The 24253-nt window shown below is 38.1% G+C and overlaps 4 protein-coding genes across 5 annotated transcripts; 3 read left to right on the top strand and 1 right to left on the bottom strand.

Annotated features, from left to right (window-relative positions):
* Positions 1-5805: 5805 nt before the first annotated feature.
* LOC141656356 (putative E3 ubiquitin-protein ligase ZFP1) lies at positions 5806-12942 on the top strand. 2 transcript variants are annotated; one of them, XM_074463219.1, is made up of 7 exons: positions 5806-6099; positions 6327-6406; positions 9076-9958; positions 10495-10877; positions 11379-11483; positions 11587-11751; positions 12514-12942. In XM_074463219.1, exons 3-7 carry the CDS (start codon positions 9109-9111, stop codon positions 12658-12660), a joined length of 1650 nt encoding a protein of 549 aa, XP_074319320.1. In that variant the 5' UTR covers positions 5806-6099; positions 6327-6406; positions 9076-9108; the 3' UTR covers positions 12661-12942. The 2 variants fall into 2 exon arrangements, with proteins under 2 accessions (XP_074319320.1, XP_074319321.1); XM_074463220.1 differs by having other exon boundaries at positions 5972-6099; positions 6327-7540; positions 8302-9958.
* An 844-nt stretch (positions 12943-13786) lies between these two features.
* LOC141656358 (sorting nexin 2B-like) lies at positions 13787-17906 on the top strand. Its single transcript, XM_074463222.1, has 5 exons — positions 13787-14986; positions 15084-15293; positions 15440-15697; positions 16604-16690; positions 17597-17906. The coding sequence occupies exons 1-5, from the start codon at positions 14051-14053 to the stop codon at positions 17675-17677; spliced, it is 1572 nt and encodes a 523-aa protein (XP_074319323.1). The 5' UTR covers positions 13787-14050; the 3' UTR covers positions 17678-17906.
* Positions 17907-18150: 244 nt separating this feature from the next.
* On the bottom strand, positions 18151-19117 carry LOC141656359 (PRA1 family protein B3-like). The gene has a single exon (XM_074463223.1). It carries the CDS (start codon positions 18917-18919, stop codon positions 18299-18301), a length of 621 nt encoding a protein of 206 aa, XP_074319324.1. The 5' UTR covers positions 18920-19117; the 3' UTR covers positions 18151-18298.
* Positions 19118-20695: 1578 nt separating this feature from the next.
* On the top strand, positions 20696-24098 carry LOC141656368 (ras-related protein RABA1f-like). Its single transcript, XM_074463233.1, has 2 exons — positions 20696-21221; positions 23520-24098. Exons 1-2 carry the CDS (start codon positions 21004-21006, stop codon positions 23947-23949), a joined length of 648 nt encoding a protein of 215 aa, XP_074319334.1. The 5' UTR covers positions 20696-21003; the 3' UTR covers positions 23950-24098.
* The last annotated feature ends 155 nt before the right edge of the window (positions 24099-24253 follow it).

The raw sequence follows: 24253 nt of genomic DNA, 5'->3' as shown, positions 1-24253 counted from the left end.
GTTGCTTGAATTTAGGATTTATGACCCACCACTTTTTTTTAAGAACATTTTTTTTTGTTGTATGTTTGATGTTCTTGATAATTATATAGTGTATTACTATTATTCTTCAATTTTTTGCATTCTACTTCCCTCCCATTCTCTTTGTTTTTCCATATATTTTTATACAGTCTTAAAAACGGTTATTTGACCGCATTTTTTTGAAGATGTATATATACTTATTTATGGTCAAAATTAGTAAACTCTTACACGATAATAAATATTTATCATTTTTAATAACCGAACCCGTGCAATTTTGCACGGGGTTAAAACTAGTAAAAGATAAAAACTGAGTTACTGAACAATTATTTATAGGCTTGACTTTAGCTCGAGCTATAATTCTAACTCGCATGCGCTCAAGGTGATCAAAAGTTGGTTGCTCGATGCTCGAGCTGAAATTTTGTTTCGTGAGCTCGAGTAAAGCCAAACTCATGCTCGTCATGTGCAAATTTTATGCTCGGAATATATAAAGATAAGGGAATATGCATGTCGCAATAGTGTGTACAAGTATTTAAAGCCAGCTAATTAATTGTTGTTGTCAATTTGTCATAAGGCTGACAAAAGATGGGGCATCTTCTTAACCTAATCATGTACACCAAGTTTTAATTAATTTTTGGAAGTCCACCAAAGAAGTTTATAACTTTATTTATACCTTGTTTTTCACATTTGGTTTTGTCGTTAGGGCGGCTAGTGGGAACTTTCTTAGATGTGGAAAATCATTTTTCATCAAGTTAGTTACTTTTACAGTTTTACTAATTATAATTATAATTAGTAATCGGATAGATGGATTATTTTGAAAAAGTTTATTGCGTATATATGTCTTAATTTTCTGTTCTCTTGGATTTAATAGAGCTGAAATAAACTTAATTGAGTAAGATTGGGCTGAATTCAACTTAAGTGAACTGAATGAAATTTAATTGAGCTGAACTAAACTTAAGCACAAAAACTCTAGAGAGACGGTCTCTCAATAACTCTCAATAGCGTTATTGAGAGACTTCTCACATAATGGGGTGAGGGTCCCAGTGAATTTATTTTTCCCTATTATGTCTCCCACTAAATTAGTGGGAGACGGCTTACGTGAGCTGAATGAGGCTGAACTGAATTGAAGTTATATGAGATAAATAGAGCTGAATGGGAACTGAATTAAACTTAATTACTTTTACGATTAGTAATTGGATATATGGACTATTTTAGATCGATCTCACGTTTATAACCGTTTAGTCCGTTTTAAATAAGACTTTGCTATAATTCAAAAGTTTAAAGGACATGATTCTCTTAACAAGCAAAGCGGGATTTCATTTCGGCATACACATGAAAAGTTCACTGACTTTGTAGTCGACAATTGGCAGAACGAAGGTGACTTGACCGCACAGCTAGCTTCGTTATCAACAAAGCTTCAAACCTGGAACGAACAAGTATTCGGTAATATCTTTAGAAAAAAAAGAGAATTATGGGCAAGGATTGATGGCTGTCAAAAGAAACTTGCTATTACGAGGGACAAAGGGACTATCGTATTGGAAGCAAAACTTCGTAAAGAGTTGGATGAAGTGATCGAGCGCGAAGAAATCTTATGGTACCAAAAATCGCGAGTTGATTTCATTAGAGACGGAGATAGAAATACTTCATTCTTTCAAGTCAGTACTTTAATTCGACGATGGAGGAATCGAATTAATTCATTGAAAGGGAATGATGGCGGCTGGATTGAGGATAAGGCTGCCCTTATTTCTCATGTCATCGATTTTTACAAGAAGTTATATACACAAGAACGGGATTATGACGTGAATGCTGAGATCCCGTATGACCTCTTCCCCGAACTCAGTAATGAAGATTTCAGCTGGCTCACACGCCCTTATACGGAAGCAGAGATCGAAGGGGTCATTCATAACATGGGAGCACTGAAAGCACCCGGTCCTGACGGCTTTCAAGCCCTCTTTTATCAAAAGAACTGGGAAGTGGTTCGTCAATCAGTTTGTGCAACGGCGATCAAGGCCCTTCATGGCCGGGGTTTCCCTGACAATTTCAATGATACTCATATCGTTCTCATCCCTAAGGTAACAGGTCCCGAATATATTACTCAATTTCGACCCATTAGCCTATGCAATGTGTCGTATAAAATCGTTAGCAAAGTCTTGGCCAATAGAATTAAACGTGTGCTGCCTCGCCTAATTTCGGAAACACAAAGTGGTTTTGTTCCAGGCCGGCAAATTTCAGATAATATAGTGGTTTTCCAGGAAGTTGTCCACACCATGAGACAAAAGAAAGGCAATAAAGGTTATATGGCTATTAAAATTGACCTCGAAAAAGCCTATGATCGATTGTGTTGGGATTTTATTCGGGATACCTTGAATGATATGTGCATCCCGGCCTATTTAGTTGATGTTATTATGGAATGCGTCACGACCTCGAAGATGCAAATTCTTTGGAATGGGGAGCCAACTGAAATGTTCACTCCGTCGAGAGGGGTACGCCAAGGAGATCCTTTATCTTCTTATTTGTTTGTCATGTGCCTTGAGAAATTACAGCAATTAATTGACGCCGAAGTTCGGGAAAATAATTGGAAGCCCATCTCGGTTTGTAGGAATGGTCCTAGCATCTCTAATTTATTTTTTGCAGACGATATGGTCCTTTTCGCGGAGGCCACAGTTGACCAAGCAACTATTATAACTAGAGTGTTGGACATTTTTTGTCGCGCTTCAGGGGAAAAAGTAAGTCACTCGAAATCCCGGGTCTTCTTCTCTTCGAACACTCATATGGAGGTCAAACAGGCGGTCTCTAGCAGGCTAGGGATTGAAGCTACAGAGGACCTAGGAACATATTTGGGTATGCCAACGATTAATGGCCGGGTTACGAGAAATACTTTCGCTAGTATTATGGACCGTTTTGATAAACGTCTAGCAGGTTGGAGCACCAAACATTTGTCTTTAGCAGGCCGAGCCACCCTGGTTCAATCGACTCTATCCTCCATGGCAAACTATAGCATGCAGACGGCGAAAATTCCAAGGACTACATGTGACTCGTTGGATAGGAAAACGAGAAGGTTTCTTTGGGGAGGTGACGAAAATAATAAAAAGGTCCACTTAATCTCTTGGGAAACCATACAACGACCCAAGTCAGCTGGGGGTCTCGGCTTCAATTCTTCCCGTCAAGCAAACGCTGCGTTCTTAACTAAATTGGGCTGGCGTGTATTAGCGGAACCACAAAGTCTATGGGCACGTGTTCTTCGTTCGAAATATTGCAACGGACGATGTGACGTCGATATGTTTAATTCTAAAGCCAATATGTCAAATGTGTGGGCAGGTATTTCCTCGCAAGCCAGCAACATCATTAAAGGCACTACTTCAGCTGTGGGAAACGGTCAACGAACTCTTTTCTGGGATCACTCTTGGGTTGAGGCGGGAACATTGTCTGACTCAGCTGTTATGCCTATTCCACATAACCTATTAGGAGCGACCGTTAGTGAGATGTGGGATGAAGAACACGGGTGGAAATGGGATGTTTTTGCAAATTTCCTTCCGCGAGAGAGCCTATTAAAAATTGCTTCTTTCTCGCTGTCATCTGACCCGAATTTAGTCGACTCTCTCTATTGGAACGGCACCTCTCACGGTAAGTTTTCTATTAAATCCGCTATGAATATCATCAAAGCCCTTGAACCCTTTCCAGATACCAATCAAGTACAGTGGCATGTCATTTGGAAGCTCCCGGTTCAACAAAGAATTAAATTTTTTATCTGGTTAGCAGCGCATGGTCGAGCCATGTGCAATGTTAATCGAGTAAGACGCAACCTCTCAAATGATCCTAGCTGCCCACGATGTCAAGCTCACGAGGAAACCATGGATCATGTCCTAAGATATTGCCCAGTCTCACGTGAAGTTTGGTCTTCACTTGGCATCCCCAACTCGTCTAATGCCTTATACTCTCCCCCCTTTGCGGATTGGATTTCGCTAAATGCAACTAACAAATTGATCGTTGACACACAAGATTGGTCTATGAAATTTGCAATCACGTGTTGGTGGATTTGGAGGTGGAGGAATAATATAGCGTTTGGTCGGTCTAATGATAATCCAATTCGGCCCATTGATCTTCTTCGTCAACAGTTCGAAGCTTCGAAAAATGCTTTCGATAAATTCTCCCTGTTTGTACCACTGCCCGGTTCAATTAGAAATGAAATCTTCATACGGTGGCACCCACCTCCTCACGGGTGGTGCTTACTGAACACGGATGGAGCTTCAAAGGGAAACCCGGGTCCGGCAGGCTGCGGAGGATTATTTAGAGATGAAACAGGGAACTTCATTTCGGCTTATATGTTCTCGGGTGGGTTTTGTACGTCGATGCGAGCTGAATTGCTAGCGTTGGTCGCTGGTCTCGAAAGGGCAAAAGCTCTTCACATCGATAAGCTAGTCGTCCATATGGATAATGCCAACTGTGTCAAAATGGTGTTAGAAGATCAATTGTCAAGCAACAGCCTTCGTCAACTTGTCCATCGAAGCAAAGAATTGATTCGGGAACCCGGGTGGAAGGTCAAGCTCTCACATGTCTTTCGGGAAGCCAACAAAGCTAGTGACTGGCTAGCAAATCAAGGAGTCCTGTCCTCTACCTATATTATTCATATCGATGATCCACCAGACGATCTTCGAACTATTCTTCGCGAAGACATTATGGGTGTTACGACCCCTCGTTTAGTTCCTTAGTCTTGGGCTTTGCCCTCTTATGTACCCAAAAAAAAAAAAAAAAATCTTTTTACATTATTATTCACAAAAGTTTACATGTCATTTGGCAAATCTCAGTGTTTGATTACACTAGATATATGGATACAATGAGATCTTATAATCGCCTCTTAGTGCGAGTAATGTACAAAACACAAGGTATATTAACTATAGAACCGTGATTTCATCACACATTTATACCATTGTGTCAACTGCATAATTATGCAATGGTTCTGCAAATCATGTATACCAATATGACAACTATTATTACAAGTTCAAGTAACTCTACAATTCCCACACTATAAAAAGGTTTGAAACTAACACCATAAAAAAATTAGCTCATATTTAACGTTTTGAACCGATATAAATCATTACATTAAACGCCTTCGATTTAGTTTATATCGTCCTCAATAAAAGGGTTGTTCGTTGCAAATGCCAGTTAGTTAAGTTATCAAATGTGGTACTCTGAAGTCTGGAGTTGGATTCAAAACCTAACAATAACAAACTAGAAATTCGATTGATAGTTACCGAAATTGGGTGAACGGAGACCGACTTGACCCGAGGTAAAACTGACAACCGAAAATTACCTTATTTGTCCCAACTTGAAATAGACCTAAACCTACACGAACAAACTCGTGACCCAATATTAAGTCACCTCGATCTTGACCCGAAAACAAAATTCGCTTAATAATAGTGTAAATAAGACTAAATTGATATTCATCTTATTTTTGTAAAATTAAAACTAAAAAAATATATCTCTAAATAGCTGTAACCCGAAATTATCAGTTAAATCAAGATTATATGTTTCTAACTTGACTCGGTAGTGAAGCCCAATCCGAAAATAATCCGACATGAACTGTAATCAACCCGAACCTGTTATTAAGCCGGCATAACCTGAACCAATATTATTTAACCCGTTTTAACTCGACCCATAACCAATCCGAGTATCTCGATTGTTATCTCTACAATAAACTCGCTCACTTTAAATTCTTCCAATTTTTTCCATAAATCCCCTCAAAAAAAGGGTTATTTCCCTAAATACCCCCAAAAATTTCTTATTTCCTTTACCTCCAAGTATTATTCCAAGTAATTTCTTATTTTTTCCATTATTCCCCCCTTTTTTCCAATAAACAAAAAAAAAAAAAAAAAAAAAAAACGTTTTTACACTACAACGGTTATTTTATAATTTCATTTTATTTCCGCAAAATAAAAACATTATTTGTCCAAACACCGATAAATAAAGAACCCCATCATCATCGTTACCTTTCTTCTCTCTCTTCTTTTTCTTTATTTTTATCATATTTCTGGGTTACCTCATCATCAAAGATCTAACAATTTATTCAACTTAATCATCTAATTGGTATGTTTTTTCTTCAATTCATCATCAATTATCATTTGGGCTGTTCTTATTTTTTGCAATTATGGTCATATATTGCTTGATTTTGACGCTGTTTTATGTTTTTCTGGGTTTCTTTTGTTAAATTAGGGTTACGAAGTTTATTGGATTATTACCCAGATTTTTTTGGGGGGTTATTTGTAATTGGCGATTTTATTATTGGGTTTTTATTTTTGGGCTGTGAATTGCAGGTAAATTAAAGTCATTTGCTGATTATAATCTGCTGAAGTTGGTATCTTTCAGCTGTTTTTGAATTGTTGATGATAACAAGGTAATGTAATTCTAATTGTGTTTTTAATTTAATAATTGTTGTTACTAGATTTGTTTGATGATTCTTGTTTTAGTTTATATGCTTGTGGATGTATTCATATGAATTTTTAACGTGTTAGAAGCTTGCTTATGGAATTTGATTGCAATATTATTTGTTTTGTGTCGGTTTTCAGAATTGTTTGTAATGTCTATCAAAGAAAATGGATTGGATCAATGAAATTAGGACGCGGTCAGAGAGCTCAGATTATATAGGACATTAAAATGAATGTTAATTGTGATGGAGATGGCGGTACTTAATTAATGTAAAAGTGTGAACATTAACTCAACCCTTGAATTAAAGAGCGTAAGAACAATGTTATTGGGATAAAGATGGTGGTAGTTAAATTAGCTAGGGGAAATATTAGAAAGGGGACAATAATTTTGGAATAAATTTAATGGGGACTTGAGACAATAAAAATGAAAGGGAGGAAGTATTTGTGTAGGAGAGTTCTTTGGTTTTGACAGTATTACACGTCTATATTGAGTTTTTGCTTGTAATTTGGTCTGGCATATGCTTTTCGTGTGTGTTGATGTTTTGCGTTGCTTGTCGGAGCTTATGTTCTTGCTTAGTACGTATTATATCATTGAATTGTTTGACTAAAATTAGGAGCTGGGCAGATGTTTAGATTTGTCATCTGATGGGCATTGGCGTAGCACATTGTAAATCCTTTGTTCCTCTCCATTGAAGTTGTAATATTATCCCTGTCTTGTCTTTTCCATGTTATTCTATTTCGTACGACTTTCATGAGCTAGTTGTGTACTTGTGTCATTTCTGTTCTTTCTGGCTACATTGATTATCAACTTGCAATAATTGTTTTTAGATGAAAAATATTCACAGGCAACTGTTATTACTTCACCCAGGATCAGTTAACGAGATATTTTTGAGTGTAGAAATGTAGTGGTGTAGGTCTGTAGGAGCATATATCTTTGCGTAATTCTGCTAATGGGTACCACATACTGGCGCGACCAATACTTCAGTTTTCCAATGATGTTATTTTGAATAGCTTGACCCTTTGTTTGGATGGAAGAATTTGGAGGGAAAGAAAGAGGACAGAAAGGTTTGGGGATCAGTTTTCCATTGACTGGATCATGAGTTGTTGGGAAATAAGCTCCAATCTCCCACACGCAACGGAAGCACCGATCGATATATAATGTAAAAGTAAAATAAACCGCAAGCTAATAATAAGTTGAGACAAGATTTAGGGTAAATACCCAGGGCAAAACCCTCCAAGACGGAGGTAAAACCCACCAGCCGAAAAGAGTGAATCCACTATAAAATAGTGCCACTATAAAGATAGTGCCAGTACAACGTAACCGGTACCAAATTACACACCGAATTTGGACCCGACAATAATTTAGGAATACAAACTAGTACCCTCTAGACCACCAGTATAATTGGAAATCACCACCAATTGTACCCCTAGAGTAACCCTCTAAATTATTGTAAGAGAAGACTCGTTATACTGCCTCACATACTCAAACCCGGTTGAACCGTTACCCGAATCTCAACCCCTTGTTTATTTGTGTGAGTACCTTACAAATACCGTAAGGTCTGCCTTGTACTCCACCAAATTCCAGTGAAGAACAATACCAAGGGAACACTTAACAATTTCGATGTAAGTGAGCACCTTGCTTCTCTCTGCCAAATCCCAAGTGAAATGGATCCTTTATGTATAGGCAAGCCATGCACTATTTTGTCAGAGGAAAACCAAAGCACACAAAACGTGCTTTCACCAAAGTCCAATATTGCATGCTCATACAATGTCAACAAAAGTGGACAGCCACTTTACTAATAGTATGGCTACTATTAAAACTTGGACTTCACATGGAGAAACCTTGGGTGGGACCCAACATGAGTTGAGTTTGAGGGAAATGAAGGGTAGAAAATGGGGGATCCATTATTCCTCCTGCAAGCCAAATAAAGTTCTGTCAATCTTGGATAGATTTGAAAGGAAAACACCACGCTTCATTCACGTCCCATCTTCCTCCTTCGCTTCATTCACCTCCCCTCTTCCTACCTACCTTTTCAATTCTCGCCCTTGCCTGCTAATATTCTTAAGCTTAAAATCTTAAACAAGTGGACATAGCTGAAATGATATTGGGTTTTGTCTATGATGCCACTGAGAAAATGCCAGGGATTCCAAATTGCATTCTCTGAATCGAGTTAGCTTTTCTTCTGATTCTTGTTAAGGGAGTAAATTTCCATTTTTTGATTGTAAGTTGGGATTGAGGAAAACATATGGTAGAGGAATGGGGAGGATTTCTTTTCGCTCCTACAAGCCAAATTAACCTTCTAAAATTAGAAAGATGTGGAATGAAAACACTATGCTTCACCCCCCTCCCCATCCCCTCATTGATATTAGTTGAGTGCCTAACATTTGTGCCTACTAATACTATTTATCAGGTCAATCTGTTTCAATGCCAGTGACTACACTGCAGTTTACTCTCTTTGTTTACTCAATACGAGTAAATACTGAGCCTGCTTTTAATTCGGTGTTAGTCTCATTTGTTTTATAAGTAAATACTGAGTTGAGCCTGCTTTCATGAGAATAGCTATTCTGCGTATTTGTTTGGAGAATCATAGTTAATTTCTGAGCCTATGGGTTTGTGTTTTTTGGTTCTTTTAATCAGTTATTCGGAGCATTATCTTGTCTTTCGTCAGCCATGGATGAAAGGAATATGCTGTGTAGTAGCCATCAGACTCATGATTTAGCAAACGGCCAGCAAGTTCAGGGCCATCTGCGACAAGAACCCTGCATTCTCATGAGCAATACATCAAATTTCCACCCATCTCATATGAATCAAGGTTTTCCCCCCTCAGGGAATGTGAACAACTTTGATCTTCATCACTTATCGGAGCATGTTGGTAGGCCCACGTTTTTCGGGATGGCATATAACCAGTCTAGTCATCCTGCAACAAATCTTGAAATAGGTCTTCCAACGGCATCCAACTTCTTTAACCTTCACTTGAACCCTGCACCTGGTGCACGAGTTTTTCCAGTCCCACTTAATCACGGTTTTGCTGATCACTCAGCCTCTTCAAGCAATTATGGAAGCAATGGAGTTTCCTTTGGTGAATATGATAGGAGGAGTAATTTCCAAACAGAAGATGTTAGAGGGCTATGTAAAAGAAAGAATGCTGAAGGAATGCCGGGAAATGTTCACCATTTTGGTGCTTCAGCGGGACCTAGTAGCTCTTCGGCTGCTCCAATGACTAGCTGTCATTTTGATTCTGGACCTGCTTCTATGGAAGCACAACTTGCATTGCCTGAGTACATTGGTAATGGCAATCATTCGATGATGGAAGTAGGATCAGGGGTTAATGCAAGGCATAGATCTAATGCTGTTGGTTTACATATGGATTCTGGTATGCTTCACAGCTATAACTACCTACCTCAAGGAAATTATGGTAATCAATCGTTTCCGCCATCTGGTTGTACATGGTTGGAGCAACAAGCCATTAACAATGGTGGTTTGCCGTGGAATGGACTTCCCATGTTGCCGTACTTTCAAGGTAATTTCTTTTCTTCCAAATGATTTTTCGTCTTCTTCTATTAGCTGCGTATTCTGAATACTCTTCCATTTTTTCAGATGTTTTAAGCTGTCTAGTTTAGAAACTGTTATCTTCATAACTTATATCTAAACTTAAAAAGGCATGAATATTGAAAAATTGTTATCTTCATAACTTAGAAACTGTTATCTTCATAACTGATATGGTTATTGCAAGTATATAATAACAACATAACTCTAGTGCCTCAAGGTTTCCCACAAACGGTGGGTAGGCGCAGCCTTACACCTGTATTAACGTCATAGAGAAACAATTTTTAGATGACCCATAATGAAAAATTGTGTCTGAATTGCTATTGGGATGACTACTAATTCATATAAAAAAAAGCGCAATCAGTTTAGAGAACCGCAATAGTTCATAATTATCCAGCATCTGTTTGGAACCGATTTCCAGTTTGCGGAATTGAACCCAAATTTTCCATGACCCCCATTTCCAAACAATGGTTCTGTCAACTAACTAGAGCTTTGCTCAAATGAATGCAGGGAGCAGTGTCCACGGGGGTGCGTCGGATCTTCGCAGTGGTGGTCTTTCAGGATACCCTGAAGCTTCCAATAACCATGGCTCTGCAAATTTCTTGCCTTCACAACCCTTGATTCAACAGCACCACAACCTTCACCCTTCTCAAAATATGCAAGGAGTACGCGGCTATGGTGTTGCTTGCTATCCTCCTTTTCCGGCTGGTCCATCTAGGGTTCCTACAAATGAAAGTCTGCAGCATGATGCCATGAGCCTATCCCCAGAAAGCCCAGAGGCACCAAACCGACCAACAGGCATTAGAATATACCGTTCTCAGGGTAGAGGCATGTTACCTGATGGAGTTTCTAGACGTCGAGATCTTCCCCGTTTAAGACATCTGCAAGCAGATGTAAGTCCACTCTCTAAACCCTTACTATTTCGGTATTTGTGAACCAAATTAGTCTCCTATGAGACAGTCTCACATTAGTCAATGTGAGACTAACCCATTTAAGTTAAAAAAAACATCCAACCATTTACCCAATAATTCACAAACAACTTCTCGTAAATAAACCCACATCTTGTGTTTGTTTACTGTGAATATTGAGGCAACTTATATGGTTGTGAGTTGTGATTGTAATTGAAAATTTCAGCTTGTTTTTTTCCTTAGCATAACCATATCATGGGCTGGTCTTATGATAAGCCGTCTCATATGAGAATTGGTCTTTGGTAAGTGTGAATAGTGAAGCACGGGCGTTGATCGGATGGTAATTGAAGGTTTCATTCAGCTTGTTTTTATTTTAAATATACAATGAAAGTCTTGAAAAATCTTCAGCTATTATTTGGATGGGCTGGTTAGCTCTATGAACGTAAATATTGTTTTTGACAGTACTGTTTGGTTTAATGATTGTAGAGAGTTGCAATTCTGGAGTTCCCGAATTTGTATGAAGTAGATTTTGACGAATTCAATGATAATCACAGAGATATGCGGTTAGACATTGATGATATGTCATATGAGGTGAGTTGAAGATATTGGTCTTCATCAAAATAATGAGATTACCGCAGTCAGCTTCAATATTTTGGTGCTATTATAACATGATTCTTGATTTCGTTCATTTCAGGAGCTTCTTGCTTTGAGCGAGCGCATTGGTACTGTGAGCACTGGGCTTTCGGAGGATGATATCACAGGCCATCTGAAAACCAAAAGATATAGTTCAATAGGTGCCATTAATCTAGAGGAGTTGCCATGCATGGATCAAACTAACGATTCTTGTATTATATGCCAGGTAATTTCTTGCTCTCATGTATTGTCCTCATTTGACTGTCACTGAATTCCTCCAAATATATTTAGAGATATGACCATTTTCTTCTTGGCTTTGGTGGTCAACTTTCACAATTAATCTTTCCAAATACGTAGAGCGTTAAATTTGTCATGTTTGATCTGTCAAGACAATTTTCATCATATTATTACTATGGAATAAATCAAAGTGACTAACTAAAGTGGCTGCGCTTCTTTCTTTTGTAAAGTATCAGTCCTTTGATGCAGTTCTCCATGCAGTTTTTATCTTGGGTCATTTAAAAACAGCCTGTTTGTGTTGCTAACACAAGGATAAGGTTACGTACATACGACACCCCCCACCCCCCACCCTCGTAATTTGCGGGAGCCATTGAGGCACTAGGGTAATGTTGTTGTTGCTTTAAAAATATTGTCTTAGTATCATTGTGCAAGTGTATACTACCAAAGTCAAAGGGACGGTGGGAAACGATATGAAAGGGATGAAACGAGTTTATTTGTCATGTTTGATTTACAATAATTATCTTCATACTCATTTTTAAAAAGTTGCACTTCATAACTACTCCTATAGTCCTATACTTGAATGAAACTCACGAGTGTATGAGAAAATAACGAATCAAAGTTGACATTGTCCGACTGTGTCATTTGGAGACAGTATTAACGCTGACCATTTGGCTTTACTCGTTTGCGAGGCTTTGTGAATAGTTGGTTAGAATAGAAACTAATATGAGAGTGACATGTTTTGGCAATGCAGGATGAATATGAAGACCGAGATGAGGTGGGAGAATTAGAATGCGGTCATGATTACCATGCAGATTGCTTGAAGAAATGGTTGCTCGTGAAGAACGTTTGCCCGATTTGTAAATCACCCGCCTTGAAAGTGGAGTCGAAGGATCAATGATCGAGTTATTAATCCAGAACAAACTTCTGGGGGTGCGCTTATCTATTTGCTTTTATCTAAGTAGAGTTATAACAACGTACATATATATACTTTTGTGGTGAATTTGTATAAAACCCATTTATATTAAGTGAACTTCTTCTTCGCTAAGAAGCTTCACCCCCCGCTAAAATGTCATCGAACTGTACAGACCCTTTGTAATTTCTGGTCCTGTAGACTCTCCGATCCAGTATTTTCTGTGAATAATCACGGCATTAATAATTTTGCAGCTGAACGTTGTGTTAACTCTCTCGATCTGCATTTTAATTAATCCCGTCTGCTAGTTCTTACGATGAGGATTTTCTCTAATCTTGTTTCGAATTGTTTAGGGTAGCTTCTGCATAATATAATCATTCCGTAGTTCTTTTATTTATCAAGGTGTTTATGGCGGGGGTGAACAATGACGGTGTGTCATGTGAAGTATCGTGGTGGTGGTGGATAACGGTAGTGTGGTAGGCATGGTGGTGGTGTTAAATGCTGACGAGGGTGGGAGAAATCGGTATGGTGGGTAAATAAGGGGACTTGGTGAGGGAGTAACAATCTGTTTTCTCCTTTCTACCCACATGGGTATTACTCGACCCGTCGCAAGATTATGACGGATATGCTCGTCACAACGGAGACTTGCTGTTCTTTAAGAGAGAACTAGGGTCTTTAAAATGACACCCTTTCATATAAGATCAATACCCCTCACTTCCGATATGATCTACGCGTTTTTTATTTTTCACAAGAATTATAGAGTTTACTAGTTTAATATCACATTATTTTTACCGTTAACAAGTGGAGTGAAATAATAATCGCAAATTGCAATTGCTCTATACTCCTTTCGATTTTTTTAGAATTGCTCAATTTAATTAAAATACTTTTCACAAATCTTATAAAGTTAGATTAGATAATTCTAAAAAATCGGAGGTAATATTTATTTTTGACAGACGGTTATAAGAGATAAACCTGCTTCAAATGTACTCGGTAGCAAGTACAAAAACAATTTTCACGTGTAAAATTGTAGATACATCAACATCCACATAAAATATAAAATATAAAATATAAAAAATATAAAATATAAAATAATAATCGAGACACCAAAATAAGGAAAACGTAAAGAATTGACCGAGACCGTATCGACTATCTGAGTTATTTTCCTAGCTACTCTAGTGCCTTTCACCCCGTTGTTTCCATATTCAACTCCTCTCCATTGCCAGCCTATCTCCGTTCTTCATCTTCTTCTTCGCGGTCAGTCAATTCGCTTAATTAATTAGAGATTATCGATTAGAAATTCGATTATATTTGTATTAATTTCAATTAAATTGATATTTTGTTGAATTGCATGCTGTTAATTTCAATTAATTAGTTAAGGATGATGGGTTCTGTATCCGAAATCCAAGGATCCGATGATTTGGATTCGGAAACCCTAATTTTTAACCACCCTTTATCCGATTCGGTTTCGGGTTCAGGTTCCGTTTCGGATCCCTTGACTAGTTCCCCACATTTCGACGATTCGGAGTATTCCGATGTGTTTATTAGCGATAAGGATAAGAATAAGGATACGGACACGGATACGGAAAATGATAGGGATAGGGATAGTAATGGCATTGGGGGTGGTGGTAATGGGAACTCTAGTTCGGAGTATTTGAGGATTACCGTGTCAAACCCGCAGAAAGAGGTAGAATTTTCGTCTAATTCGATTGTGCCAGGAGGGAATAGTTATGTGACGTATTTGGTTACGACTAAGACGAATATGAGCGGGTTTGGAGGGGCGCAGGTGACTGTAAGGAGGCGGTTTAGGGATTTTTTGACTTTGGCAGATAGGTTAGCGGAGGCTTATAGAGGTTTTTTTATACCGCCTAGGCCGGATAAGAGTGTGGTTGAAAGTCAAGTGATGCAGAAACAGGAGTTTGTGGAGCAGAGGTGCGTGGCGTTGGAGAAGTATTTAAGGAAATTGGGTGAACATCCTGTGATTAAGAAGAGCGATGAGCTCAGGGTGTTTTTGCAGGTCCCCGGGAAGCTTCCTTTGCCTACGTCAACTGATGTGGCTTCTAGGATGCTTGATGGGGCGGCTAAGCTGCCAATGCAGTTGTTTGGGGAGTCGAGGAGTGTCGTGGCTCCACATGAGGCGGTTCAGCCTGCTAAAGGAGGAAGGGATTTGATGAGGTTGTTCAGAGAGCTTAAGCAGTCTGTCACTAATGATTGGGGAAATTCAAAGCCGCCTCTTGTTGAGGAGGACAAAGAGTTTTTGGAGAAGAAGGGGAAACTTCTTGATTTCGAGCTGCATCTTACCGAGGCGTCTAAGCAGGTCACTAGTGATTTGCTTATGTCGGTGTTGCACTTTGTTATTTCAATTTTTACTAGTGTTTTTGTTGTTTGATGGTTGGTTATTTGATCGCTTTCAGGCTGAATCCCTGGTCAAAGCGCAGCAAGATATGGCAGATACGATGGGGGAGTTGGGCTTATCATTCATCAAATTAACAAAATTCGAGAACGAGACAGCAATTTTAGACACTCAGAAAGCACGTGCCACGGAAATTAAAAATATAGCAACCGCTGCTGTTAAAGGAAGCAGGGTACACAGGGAATTAAATGCCAAGACAGTGAAAAATCTGGTGCGTTTTTGTTCTTTAATGATCTCTTGATTGAGATATGCCCGCAATGTTATTGGTGTCCATTTGCTAGCGATATGATCTGTTGATTCTATACTTAAGGGGTGTATCCATTTGCTAATAATCTATCGCTTCCTTTTGAATTACAGGATACACTTCATGAATATCTCGGAGTTTCATTAGCTGCTCGCAATGCATATTCAGATCGTGCTAATGCCTTATTGACAGTACAGACTCTTCTGTCAGAGCTATCTACTCTGCAATCGAAGGCTGAAAAACTCGAGGCTACATCATCTAAGGTCTTTGGCGGTGACAAATCAAATCCCAAAATGGCAGAGTTGAAGGAGACCATAAAAATCACTGAAGACTCAAAGAACTGTGCAGTTAGAGAATATGAACGAATTAAGGTAACAATATAATTGTTGATATCAATTGGATTTGACTCGTGCAGTAATGTGGACAAATACATATGAACTGGTTACCGCTTAGTCACTTATCTCAAAGTGAATAATGGCCTGTAGCTTGCTACTGAACTAATAAGCTTAGGGGCTTCAGACTGGAGTGCATGAAGTACTGTTCTATAGTGTTTAGAGCGCTTGGAACACTATAGTATAGAGTATTGATATGTTTTTTTTTCGGGGTATTATGTAAATTAGCTTTTTGAGTGGCTAATTAGTATCACATAATAATAATTATAATTATAATTTAATCTGAAAATATCTTTGTGAATGATGCGTTCATTTTATAGAGATACTATTGCATTAGAGACCTAGACTGATCTGAGTGTTTTCAACTTTGTTGAGAAAAATTCTTATAAACTTTCCCTGTATAGATAGCCTTAGAAAAGTTTAAGCTTCCAACGTAGATTAGTATGGAGGATGGATAGTACATGAGGAGATATCTAATTGTAGGCCACTATTCTGACTTCATGTTCTTTTTCATTATTACTACTATATCAGGAAAATTTAGGTAATACGTCTTTTCTTGCCATCAATATGGTTGTGATTTTCTACCGGCTTATTGACAGTTCTCAATATAACATTTAACACTTTACCTCTTTTGATTGCTTGATGGATTCTTCCTATTTCTAATAGAAAATTTGTCACGATGTGACAAGGGACTCATGTTTGCATTCAATGCTGCAATGATGCTTGTTTGGTTTACCTTTTTGAAAAAAAAAATTATTTCAGCTGTAGTTTTATAGAGCTCATTTACATATTTGTGATGTTAATTCGTTTCAGTTATTGGTTCCCACCTTGAATTATTACCAACTACAGAATATTTTTGAAGCCTAAAATTTGGTAATTTTTCAGGAAAATAATAGGAGTGAACTTGAAAGGCTTGACAAAGACAAACGCACGGATTTTTTGAATATGTTGAAGGGCTTTGTACATGATCAGGTAGATATTCTGTACTTTTGCTCCTCCCTTGCTACTTGCTATCTTGTCTCTGTTTTTATTGAAGGAATTGTCTGTTGGTATTGAGCTATGTTGCTTTGCATAGGTTAGATACTTGGATGATTGCTATCGAACTTCCTTTTATAGTATTAATTAATGAATAAATTAATTGAAGTTAGAATATGATGAAACTGGGTGGGAGTACTAATTAATGAATAAATTAATTAAAGTTAAATATTATGAATACACCTAGTCGGATTAACTTCGTGGATGGAATTTGCTGAACTCCGATGAATGAATTTCAGTTACTCAGTTTAGGGCCAAGAGTGTTTTGTCCGAAATAGTTGAAGAAATGAATGACCTATTCACCTAAGTCCTAGTATTAGACAACTCCGAAATTTCTACTTTGGTGTTGTAGTATGCCTAATTGCTCCAATGGTGTAGTCTAATTAGGTAGAATAAAAATAAAGAGCATGGGCGGGTTTGTTTTTCTTAGGATGGAGGTTGGTGACACCCTTAGGAAAAAAAGTGTGGAATCTGCATATTGGCACCTAGAATTCGATGGAACACATAAAATAATACCATTTGCCCAAATACGGAAAAGGCTGATCATGTTTCATGAACCATTGCTGAAACGTGGAAAGTAATACGGAGTATAAAATACCCCGTATATTTTTGTTTTGGGCAGGGTCACTCACGAGGATAATTATGTTTTACCATCCCTGGTAGTTGCCAAATTGAAGTTATAAATAATGAATCCTTGTGCTTAAAATCGCAGTGATGATAGAACTAGACAAATAATGCTGTGTGTCTCACTGTCTACTGTCTGCTCATGTTCGTTCTATATTTTCCGTGATCAAAGGCCCCTATTTTTTTTTCTTAATGCTGTTTTCACTCTGACTGGAATAGGTGAATTGTGCTGAGAAAATGGCTAATTTGTGGTCAAGGGTTGCCGAAGATACCAAAGGATACGTAAAGAACAGTTCCTGAGAGTAAGGTTACATAGCTGTAAAGCTGAAAAAGGCACCATTTTTTCGTGTTCTTTGTTTGAAACCTTTCCTTTCCTCTGTAGTAGATCTAGTCAAAAACCATTACAATTTTATACCACGGGAAAGGGGATGACAAGATACTACTTGAAGTCTTTTTTTGTTCTGTAACCTTGTACATTGTTTCCTCGTTGAAATTTGCCGCATATATATCTGGACCTTGATTTACTTTATATTTTGAATGTGATTTATTGACAAGATTTTCCTATATCTTTTACATTGTGAGGTATGCGACCACTCAATGACGGTTCTAACTTCTGAACGATGATTCAAGTCAGCCGACCCTAAATCAGTTTTGGGATTAAGGCTATGTTGTTGTTGTATGCAGTTTTGTCTGTGTTTATACTACTAGTTCTACATATTATTCTTAGAGACTAAATCTGTTGGTTTCTCTGTTGTGATCCGACTGTGAACAAAGAACGGAAGAATTGATCGGTTCTCTGTTGATAAATTATCAAAGCCTTGGTAAATGATACCGAGTATAAGAATTGAAAACATTGTAGCATTTCAGGTCATATGCTCCTATTACATTGTTAGAAGTGTAAAAAGCTAGAATTTGCATTAATCAGACGAGGGCAGCGACATCCCGCACAGCAGCAGTAGCTGATCTGATTGAGGCTCCGTTAGCGATGGAAAAGAATCCGGTTGAAGACACTTCATCTTGACTCTCAATAAAAAGATCTACTGGATCTCTGAAAGCGCCATGAATGCAGATGATTACTCCACCGAGCAGTGTTGTTGAAATGAGCAAGGATCCAACGCTTGTGAAAAACAGCATTATAATGGTGACCAGTAGTAAGAGAGCTAGAGTCTCGTGGTTAGAGAAGGTTCGAGTGAAGAGGATCAATGGTTGTTCAGGAGGCTTAAAGAAGTAGAGAAAGAGCCATGCAGAGATGAGTAGTGAGAGTGATATCAAAGAGAATGGATGGGAGAGTAGCGAGAAAGCAAGAACTCCGCTAAGAAGTGCCAGGTAATTGACTCGGAAGTAGGACACATTCTTGCGAACCCTGGAGGTGGCATCAGAAAAAGAAAGAGGCCTGGAAAAAGTGTCGAAATCAAGGAGCTCTAACCAGGGACGTCGACAGGCTAAGGTACGTTGAACTGAATCATTGACACGTGAAACAAACCTGCGAAACGAGGGATTCAGAGAAACCGATTTGGGGATCTGAAGAAGCGGCGAGGACATGATGGGTAATGTTACGGCTATGGTGGAGCACCGGAGCAGGTGTGTTTTCAGAGTATTTGCTAAATTGAATGAATGCTGGAGGATGGTTGCTGTCTTGCTGATACTATGATAATAGTGATGTAGAATGTGTAAAGAGAGTGGGTTGAGTAAAAAGTAAGTTGATTGTAAAGCTGGTAAAGTTACTGTCCTTTGCTTGCAGAGACGGTCACTTTTGAGTAGGAAGACGGCCATTGATGGAACATGTGAAGGTTGACCATTACAATCTGCAAGTTTCTTTGTAGTTTGTAGCACACTTTAGCATGTGGGCATATGATTACCATGCAGGTAGCAGGTTACTTTGACGAAATAGTTGCTCGTGAAAAACGTGTGGCCGATTTGTAAACCGCCCACCGTGAAAGTGGAGACGAAGGAGCAACGGAGAAATGGGTGAAACAGAGGGAGTATGAATGGGTGAAACAGAGCGAGTATGAATGAATAACTACTCGTATAATTTTTGTGCATGCACGCGGAGAATTCTCTTGACTTTTTCTCTAATCTTGTTAAGAAATGTTTGGCGTAATTTCTGCCAACTAATAAATTATTATTTTATTATCAAGGTGTTAATGGTTGAATTTGGACTATCAGTTTCAAAGAAATTTTAGTGCAACTTTTAGGAAAAACACAATTTCTGAACTGCCAACCTACTCTTTTCCTATGGGAATGGACTCTGTCTTCACCGAGTCTTTTTTAAAAAATAAATAAACTAAAAACGGATTCACGTAGGTTTGGATGTTCGGATACTGAGAACCGCGTAGAATTGGATGTCATTTTGCGTGAAGGAGACGCGCCCGGGGAGGTGGCGTGTTCACATATCTATGCTTTGTTAATATTTTTGGAATATTTCGTATTATAACGCATGAATTGAACACAATTCCCTCGTGTCTTGGTGTTAACTACTTAACTAGGTCATTTTGTATACAATAGTAATTGAGTTTAATTCTTATACGAGATTCGAACTGCTGTCTCTAGTATAATAAACATGCCGAAACTAAAATCCAACCGTCATACATAAGATGTTAGTCATACAAAATTCAAAAAGTAGAGAACATATAGACATATAGTTGCGCCGTGTATTTAAATTAGGTCTCGTTTATAAAAGCTTATTTTTAATCGATTTCAAGAATATTATCTTTGGGTATGAAAATAAGGGTATATCTCTTATGCGAAATTGGTTGTTCTATTTGATAACTGTCAACAAATATGGATGTTTTTATATCTTCACGACAACTACGAAAGTCCTGAAAAGGTCCACGTCAAATATATGAAGTCCCATATTGATGGTAGAATTAATGTCTTAGAGTAGTATGTTATCTTTGCATATGTTGTTTTGTTTTTTTTATATATCAGTTCATCACATACATATGTACTTCGTCAATTATAACGTCTTATATAAATATTGTATGACTTTTAAGAGAAATACTTGCGTTCTTTCGGATGAAAGAACGTCCTCCCTACACCCAAAGAAGAATTTTACAATATTTAATTCCAAATTTGATCTTCCTCCTTTTTGTGTGGGGAGGACATCCTTCGAAATGAGGCAAATATTTTTTGACCTTTAATTAAGGAACTTGATAAGAGCACAAATTTTCACTTTAGACGGACAGACGGATAGCGTCTTTTTCACAAGATGGTATGGATAGTGTAGGTGGGTGGGAAATGGATAACCGTCACTAGCTCACTCATTTGCATTTTGTGAGAGGGTCACTATCCGTCTATAGCTTTAGACGGATAGTGTCCGTCTACAATGAGACGGAGTGATTGAAGAGGTATGAATGGGACTCTTCCTAGTTCCTAGTGTCACAACTCTCACAAAGACGTGATAAAGTGAATTCTTGCATTTTGAAACATTCAAACTTGAATTCAAACATTAATTAATCAATTAATTAATGTAATTAATTTCACAATAAAACTTCTTCAATTCTTCAATTATACTTCATCTTCCTCAAATTGTGATCATCTCTCAATAACCTAGAACAATTGGAAGAAGAGGAATTGAAGAATTGGAGATTTATTACAAAAACCCTTGAATTTCAAATTGAGCAACAATGGCGTATAGAGCAGATGATGATTACGATTACTTATTCAAAATCGTATTAATCGGCGATTCCGGTGTCGGAAAATCGAACCTATTATCGCGATTCACTCGAAATGAGTTTAGTCTTGAATCGAAATCAACAATTGGTGTTGAATTTGCTACGCGTAGTATTCATGTTGATGATAAGATTATTAAAGCTCAGATTTGGGATACTGCTGGTCAAGAAAGGTAGTAATTCAATGTTTTTCTGATTAGTTTTATTGATTTTGGTTGAAATTTGTTGATTTTTGTGCATTTTTAGGGATTTTGACTTGTTTGACTATTTTTTGAAATGTTTATAGTTGTTGATGTAAATGATGTTGATGAATTTGAAGTGTTCTTTACGGTTTTGTCGCGGTTGATCCCTGATATTTGTGTATTTGAGGAAATGTGATGAATTTTTGTGTATTTGAATTTTGAGGTGTGTGATTGTTGTGAATTATGTTCTCTGAATTTGCGATTTGAGAGTCGACGAGAGGTTTGACCTATCCATCTTGATGTTCGTGTTTGTTTTAACTGCCAGCTGAGAGTCGACGAGAGAGATTTTATCAGTAGCTGTAGATGTTCGTGTTTGTTTTAACTACGAGTTGAGAATCTACAAGAAATTCCATCAGTAGCTGTAGATGTTCGTGTTTGTTTTAACTGCGAGTTGAGAATCTACAAGAAATTCCATCAGTAGCTGTAGATGTTTGTGTTTGTTTTAACTGCGACTTGAGAGTTGACAAGAAATTTCATCAGTAGCTGTAGATGTTCGTATTTGTTTGAACTTTTAACTGCGAGTTGAGAGTTGACGAGAAATATTATCAGTAGAGCTGTAGATGTTCGTGTTTGTTTTAACTGCGAGTTGGGAGTGGACAGAGAAGTTTTATCAGTATCTGTAGATGTTCGTGTTTGTTTTAACTGCGAGTTGAGGAGAAATTTTTATTAGTAGCTGACTAGCTGTAGATGTTTGTGTTAGTTTTAACTTGGTTGTTACGTTCTCCTCTTGAGGTCAGTGTCTGAATTATTTGGCAGTGGCTGAATTATTTCGCATTGCTTCAGGAGTAGCATTTGATGGTACTACAAAATCAGTTAGATCAGCTGTCTAATGTGCTAATTGCAATCCATTGATGGGTAATAATGTTGAGGGAGGTGATTGCTGTAGGTTTAAAAGTAGCATTTGATGACTGATAGCATGTCTTCTGAATGATGAATTTCTGATCGTTTGAGATCCTTAGGTTTTTGGGCGTGATAGGGAAGTATGCTTAGATGGTAATACCTTGCCTGATTAGCTGCATTTAAAATCGATCAATAGCTTCCTATATTGGAATTAATAACCCCGTTTGACTTTTTAGCGAGTAGACGATTGTCAAATTAGGCTTATTCATTGTAATGGACGGAGTACTGTGTGTAATTTGATGTATGACACTAGGCCAGTAGCTGTCCATTTTATCCTGTCTACTCGTCGAGACTCGTTTTCATAGAAGGGAATGGCCCTCGCCCCTCTTAATCTGAAAGTCTCGTCTTTAAACTCATGTCACTCGTTTCAGAATAATGTGTGTTGAAAATCTGGTCTATGATGTTAGACTTACTATTCTGTGGCTTATGGTATATGATGGAATAAAGCGAAATTACTCTCCAAATTTATGTATATTGTCTTATTGAAGTTCTCCCTACCAATTAGTCGAACAGTCGATGTAAATTTCAGTGTAACTTTAATTATAAAGAATTCGGAAATAGATCTCCCCTTGCTGTAAAATAAGGCGAGACATTCTCAAGGTTCAACCATTTGTCTCTAGTGCTGATTTTGTTGAAGAAGTGATCTTCATTCGTATTAAGCAAATATTTTCCTTGTTTTCTTCGACCATGACAAGTTTGCTGTAGTCCATCACTCCATTGCATCTGACCGACTAGTAGCTGATTCCTAGCTCCACTTCTCAACAATTGTAGATTCGGCCAGTCTTCCATTTGTTGCTTCCTAGGAGATATTACACGTGTGGCCTATATATAGGCATGGTAACTCCATTCACGTGGAACCACCAACTCTTTATGATCTCTCTAGACCATTCTGAAATTCAAAGATTATACCAGGTAGTTTTAACCTATGTTACTCCGACACTTCACTTAACTCCTATGTCCCGTGTCAGACACGTGTCGGTGACCGACACAACACGACACTTCAATTTAGACCACAAAATAGGAAAATCCACCCAAAATAGCCGCGTCCGACACTTTGACACGTGTCAAACACGACACCGTGTCGCCGCGTCCGACACTCCGACACGTGTCAAACACGACACCGTGTTGGAGAGTCGGAGTAACACAGGTGTCAACATATGATCTTTGGTCAAGCTTCATGCTTCAAATTTTGTGTCAGATCCTGCGAAGTCCCTTTTTCTTTGAACTTTCCGGTGTTCGTCAATCTCTGATGCCTAACCAAGTTTTATACTCGGAATTCATTGTCTATTTCTGAGTTTGAACTTATACTCTTTATTTTCATCATTGAAGGTACCGTGCTATCACTAGTGCGTACTACAGAGGAGCAGTTGGTGCTCTACTGGTCTATGATGTTACCAGACACGTCACATTTGAGAATATCGAGAGATGGTTGAAGGAACTGCGTGATCACACAGAGAGTAGTATCGTAATAATGCTTGTCGGGAACAAGGCAGATTTGCGCCACCTGCGTGCTATCTCCACCGAGGATGCCAAGAGCTTTGCCGAAAGAGAAAATCTGTGTTTCATGGAGACATCAGCACTTGAATCGCTGAATGTCGAAAATTCATTTACCGAGGTTCTCACTCAAGTTTATCATGTTGTTAGTCGAAGAGCACTTGATATTGGAGGTGATCCCACTGCTTTACCCAAGGGTCAAACAATCCATGTCGGAAAGGATGATGTTTCCGAGGTGAAGAAGGTTGGTTGTTGTTCTGCCTAAGTTTTAAGTCATTTGTTCGTTCACACACGGAATTACGGAGTAACACCATGCAAAGCTCAATTTTTGTAAAGGATTCACAGACATTATGGGTTTTTATAAACTTTTCGTTTTATTACGCATTTACAGTTCCCTCGAGTGTTCAGCTGCAATACCGTCTCTTTTTTTTTCCTTCAGTTTTTTCGTGTAATGTCTGTCAACCGCGACAGTAGCATATTAAATGAGAACTTAGATTTTCGGTTAGTCTGTGCTAATTTTTACTTTCTATAATATGTCAATTTTTTAAAATTGAACAGTCGATTTTAAA

The sequence above is a fragment of the Silene latifolia genome, chromosome 5 (genome assembly GCF_048544455.1).
Source record: "Silene latifolia isolate original U9 population chromosome 5, ASM4854445v1, whole genome shotgun sequence".
In the NCBI taxonomy this organism is placed as follows: Eukaryota; Viridiplantae; Streptophyta; class Magnoliopsida; order Caryophyllales; family Caryophyllaceae; genus Silene; species Silene latifolia.
The sequence above is the reverse complement of the archived record's forward strand: the minus strand, read 5'-3'. Positions and strand labels throughout refer to the sequence as shown.

Excerpts from the sequence above, each read along its gene's own strand:
- LOC141656356 (XM_074463219.1), top strand. The coding sequence starts at position 9,109 with ATGGATGAAAGGAATATGCTGTGTAGTAGCCATCAGACTCATGATTTA. Across the intron at positions 10,878-11,378 it reads TAAGACATCTGCAAGCAGAT|AGAGTTGCAATTCTGGAGTT; the intron begins GTAAGTCCACTC and ends TAATGATTGTAG. Across the intron at positions 11,752-12,513 it reads ATTCTTGTATTATATGCCAG|GATGAATATGAAGACCGAGA; the intron begins GTAATTTCTTGC and ends TTGGCAATGCAG.
- LOC141656358 (XM_074463222.1), top strand. The coding sequence starts at position 14,051 with ATGATGGGTTCTGTATCCGAAATCCAAGGATCCGATGATTTGGATTCG. Across the intron at positions 14,987-15,083 it reads TTACCGAGGCGTCTAAGCAG|GCTGAATCCCTGGTCAAAGC; the intron begins GTCACTAGTGAT and ends GATCGCTTTCAG. Across the intron at positions 15,698-16,603 it reads GAGAATATGAACGAATTAAG|GAAAATAATAGGAGTGAACT; the intron begins GTAACAATATAA and ends GTAATTTTTCAG.
- LOC141656359 (XM_074463223.1), bottom strand. The coding sequence starts at position 18,919 with ATGTCCTCGCCGCTTCTTCAGATCCCCAAATCGGTTTCTCTGAATCCC.
- LOC141656368 (XM_074463233.1), top strand. The coding sequence starts at position 21,004 with ATGGCGTATAGAGCAGATGATGATTACGATTACTTATTCAAAATCGTA. Across the intron at positions 21,222-23,519 it reads GATACTGCTGGTCAAGAAAG|GTACCGTGCTATCACTAGTG; the intron begins GTAGTAATTCAA and ends TCATCATTGAAG.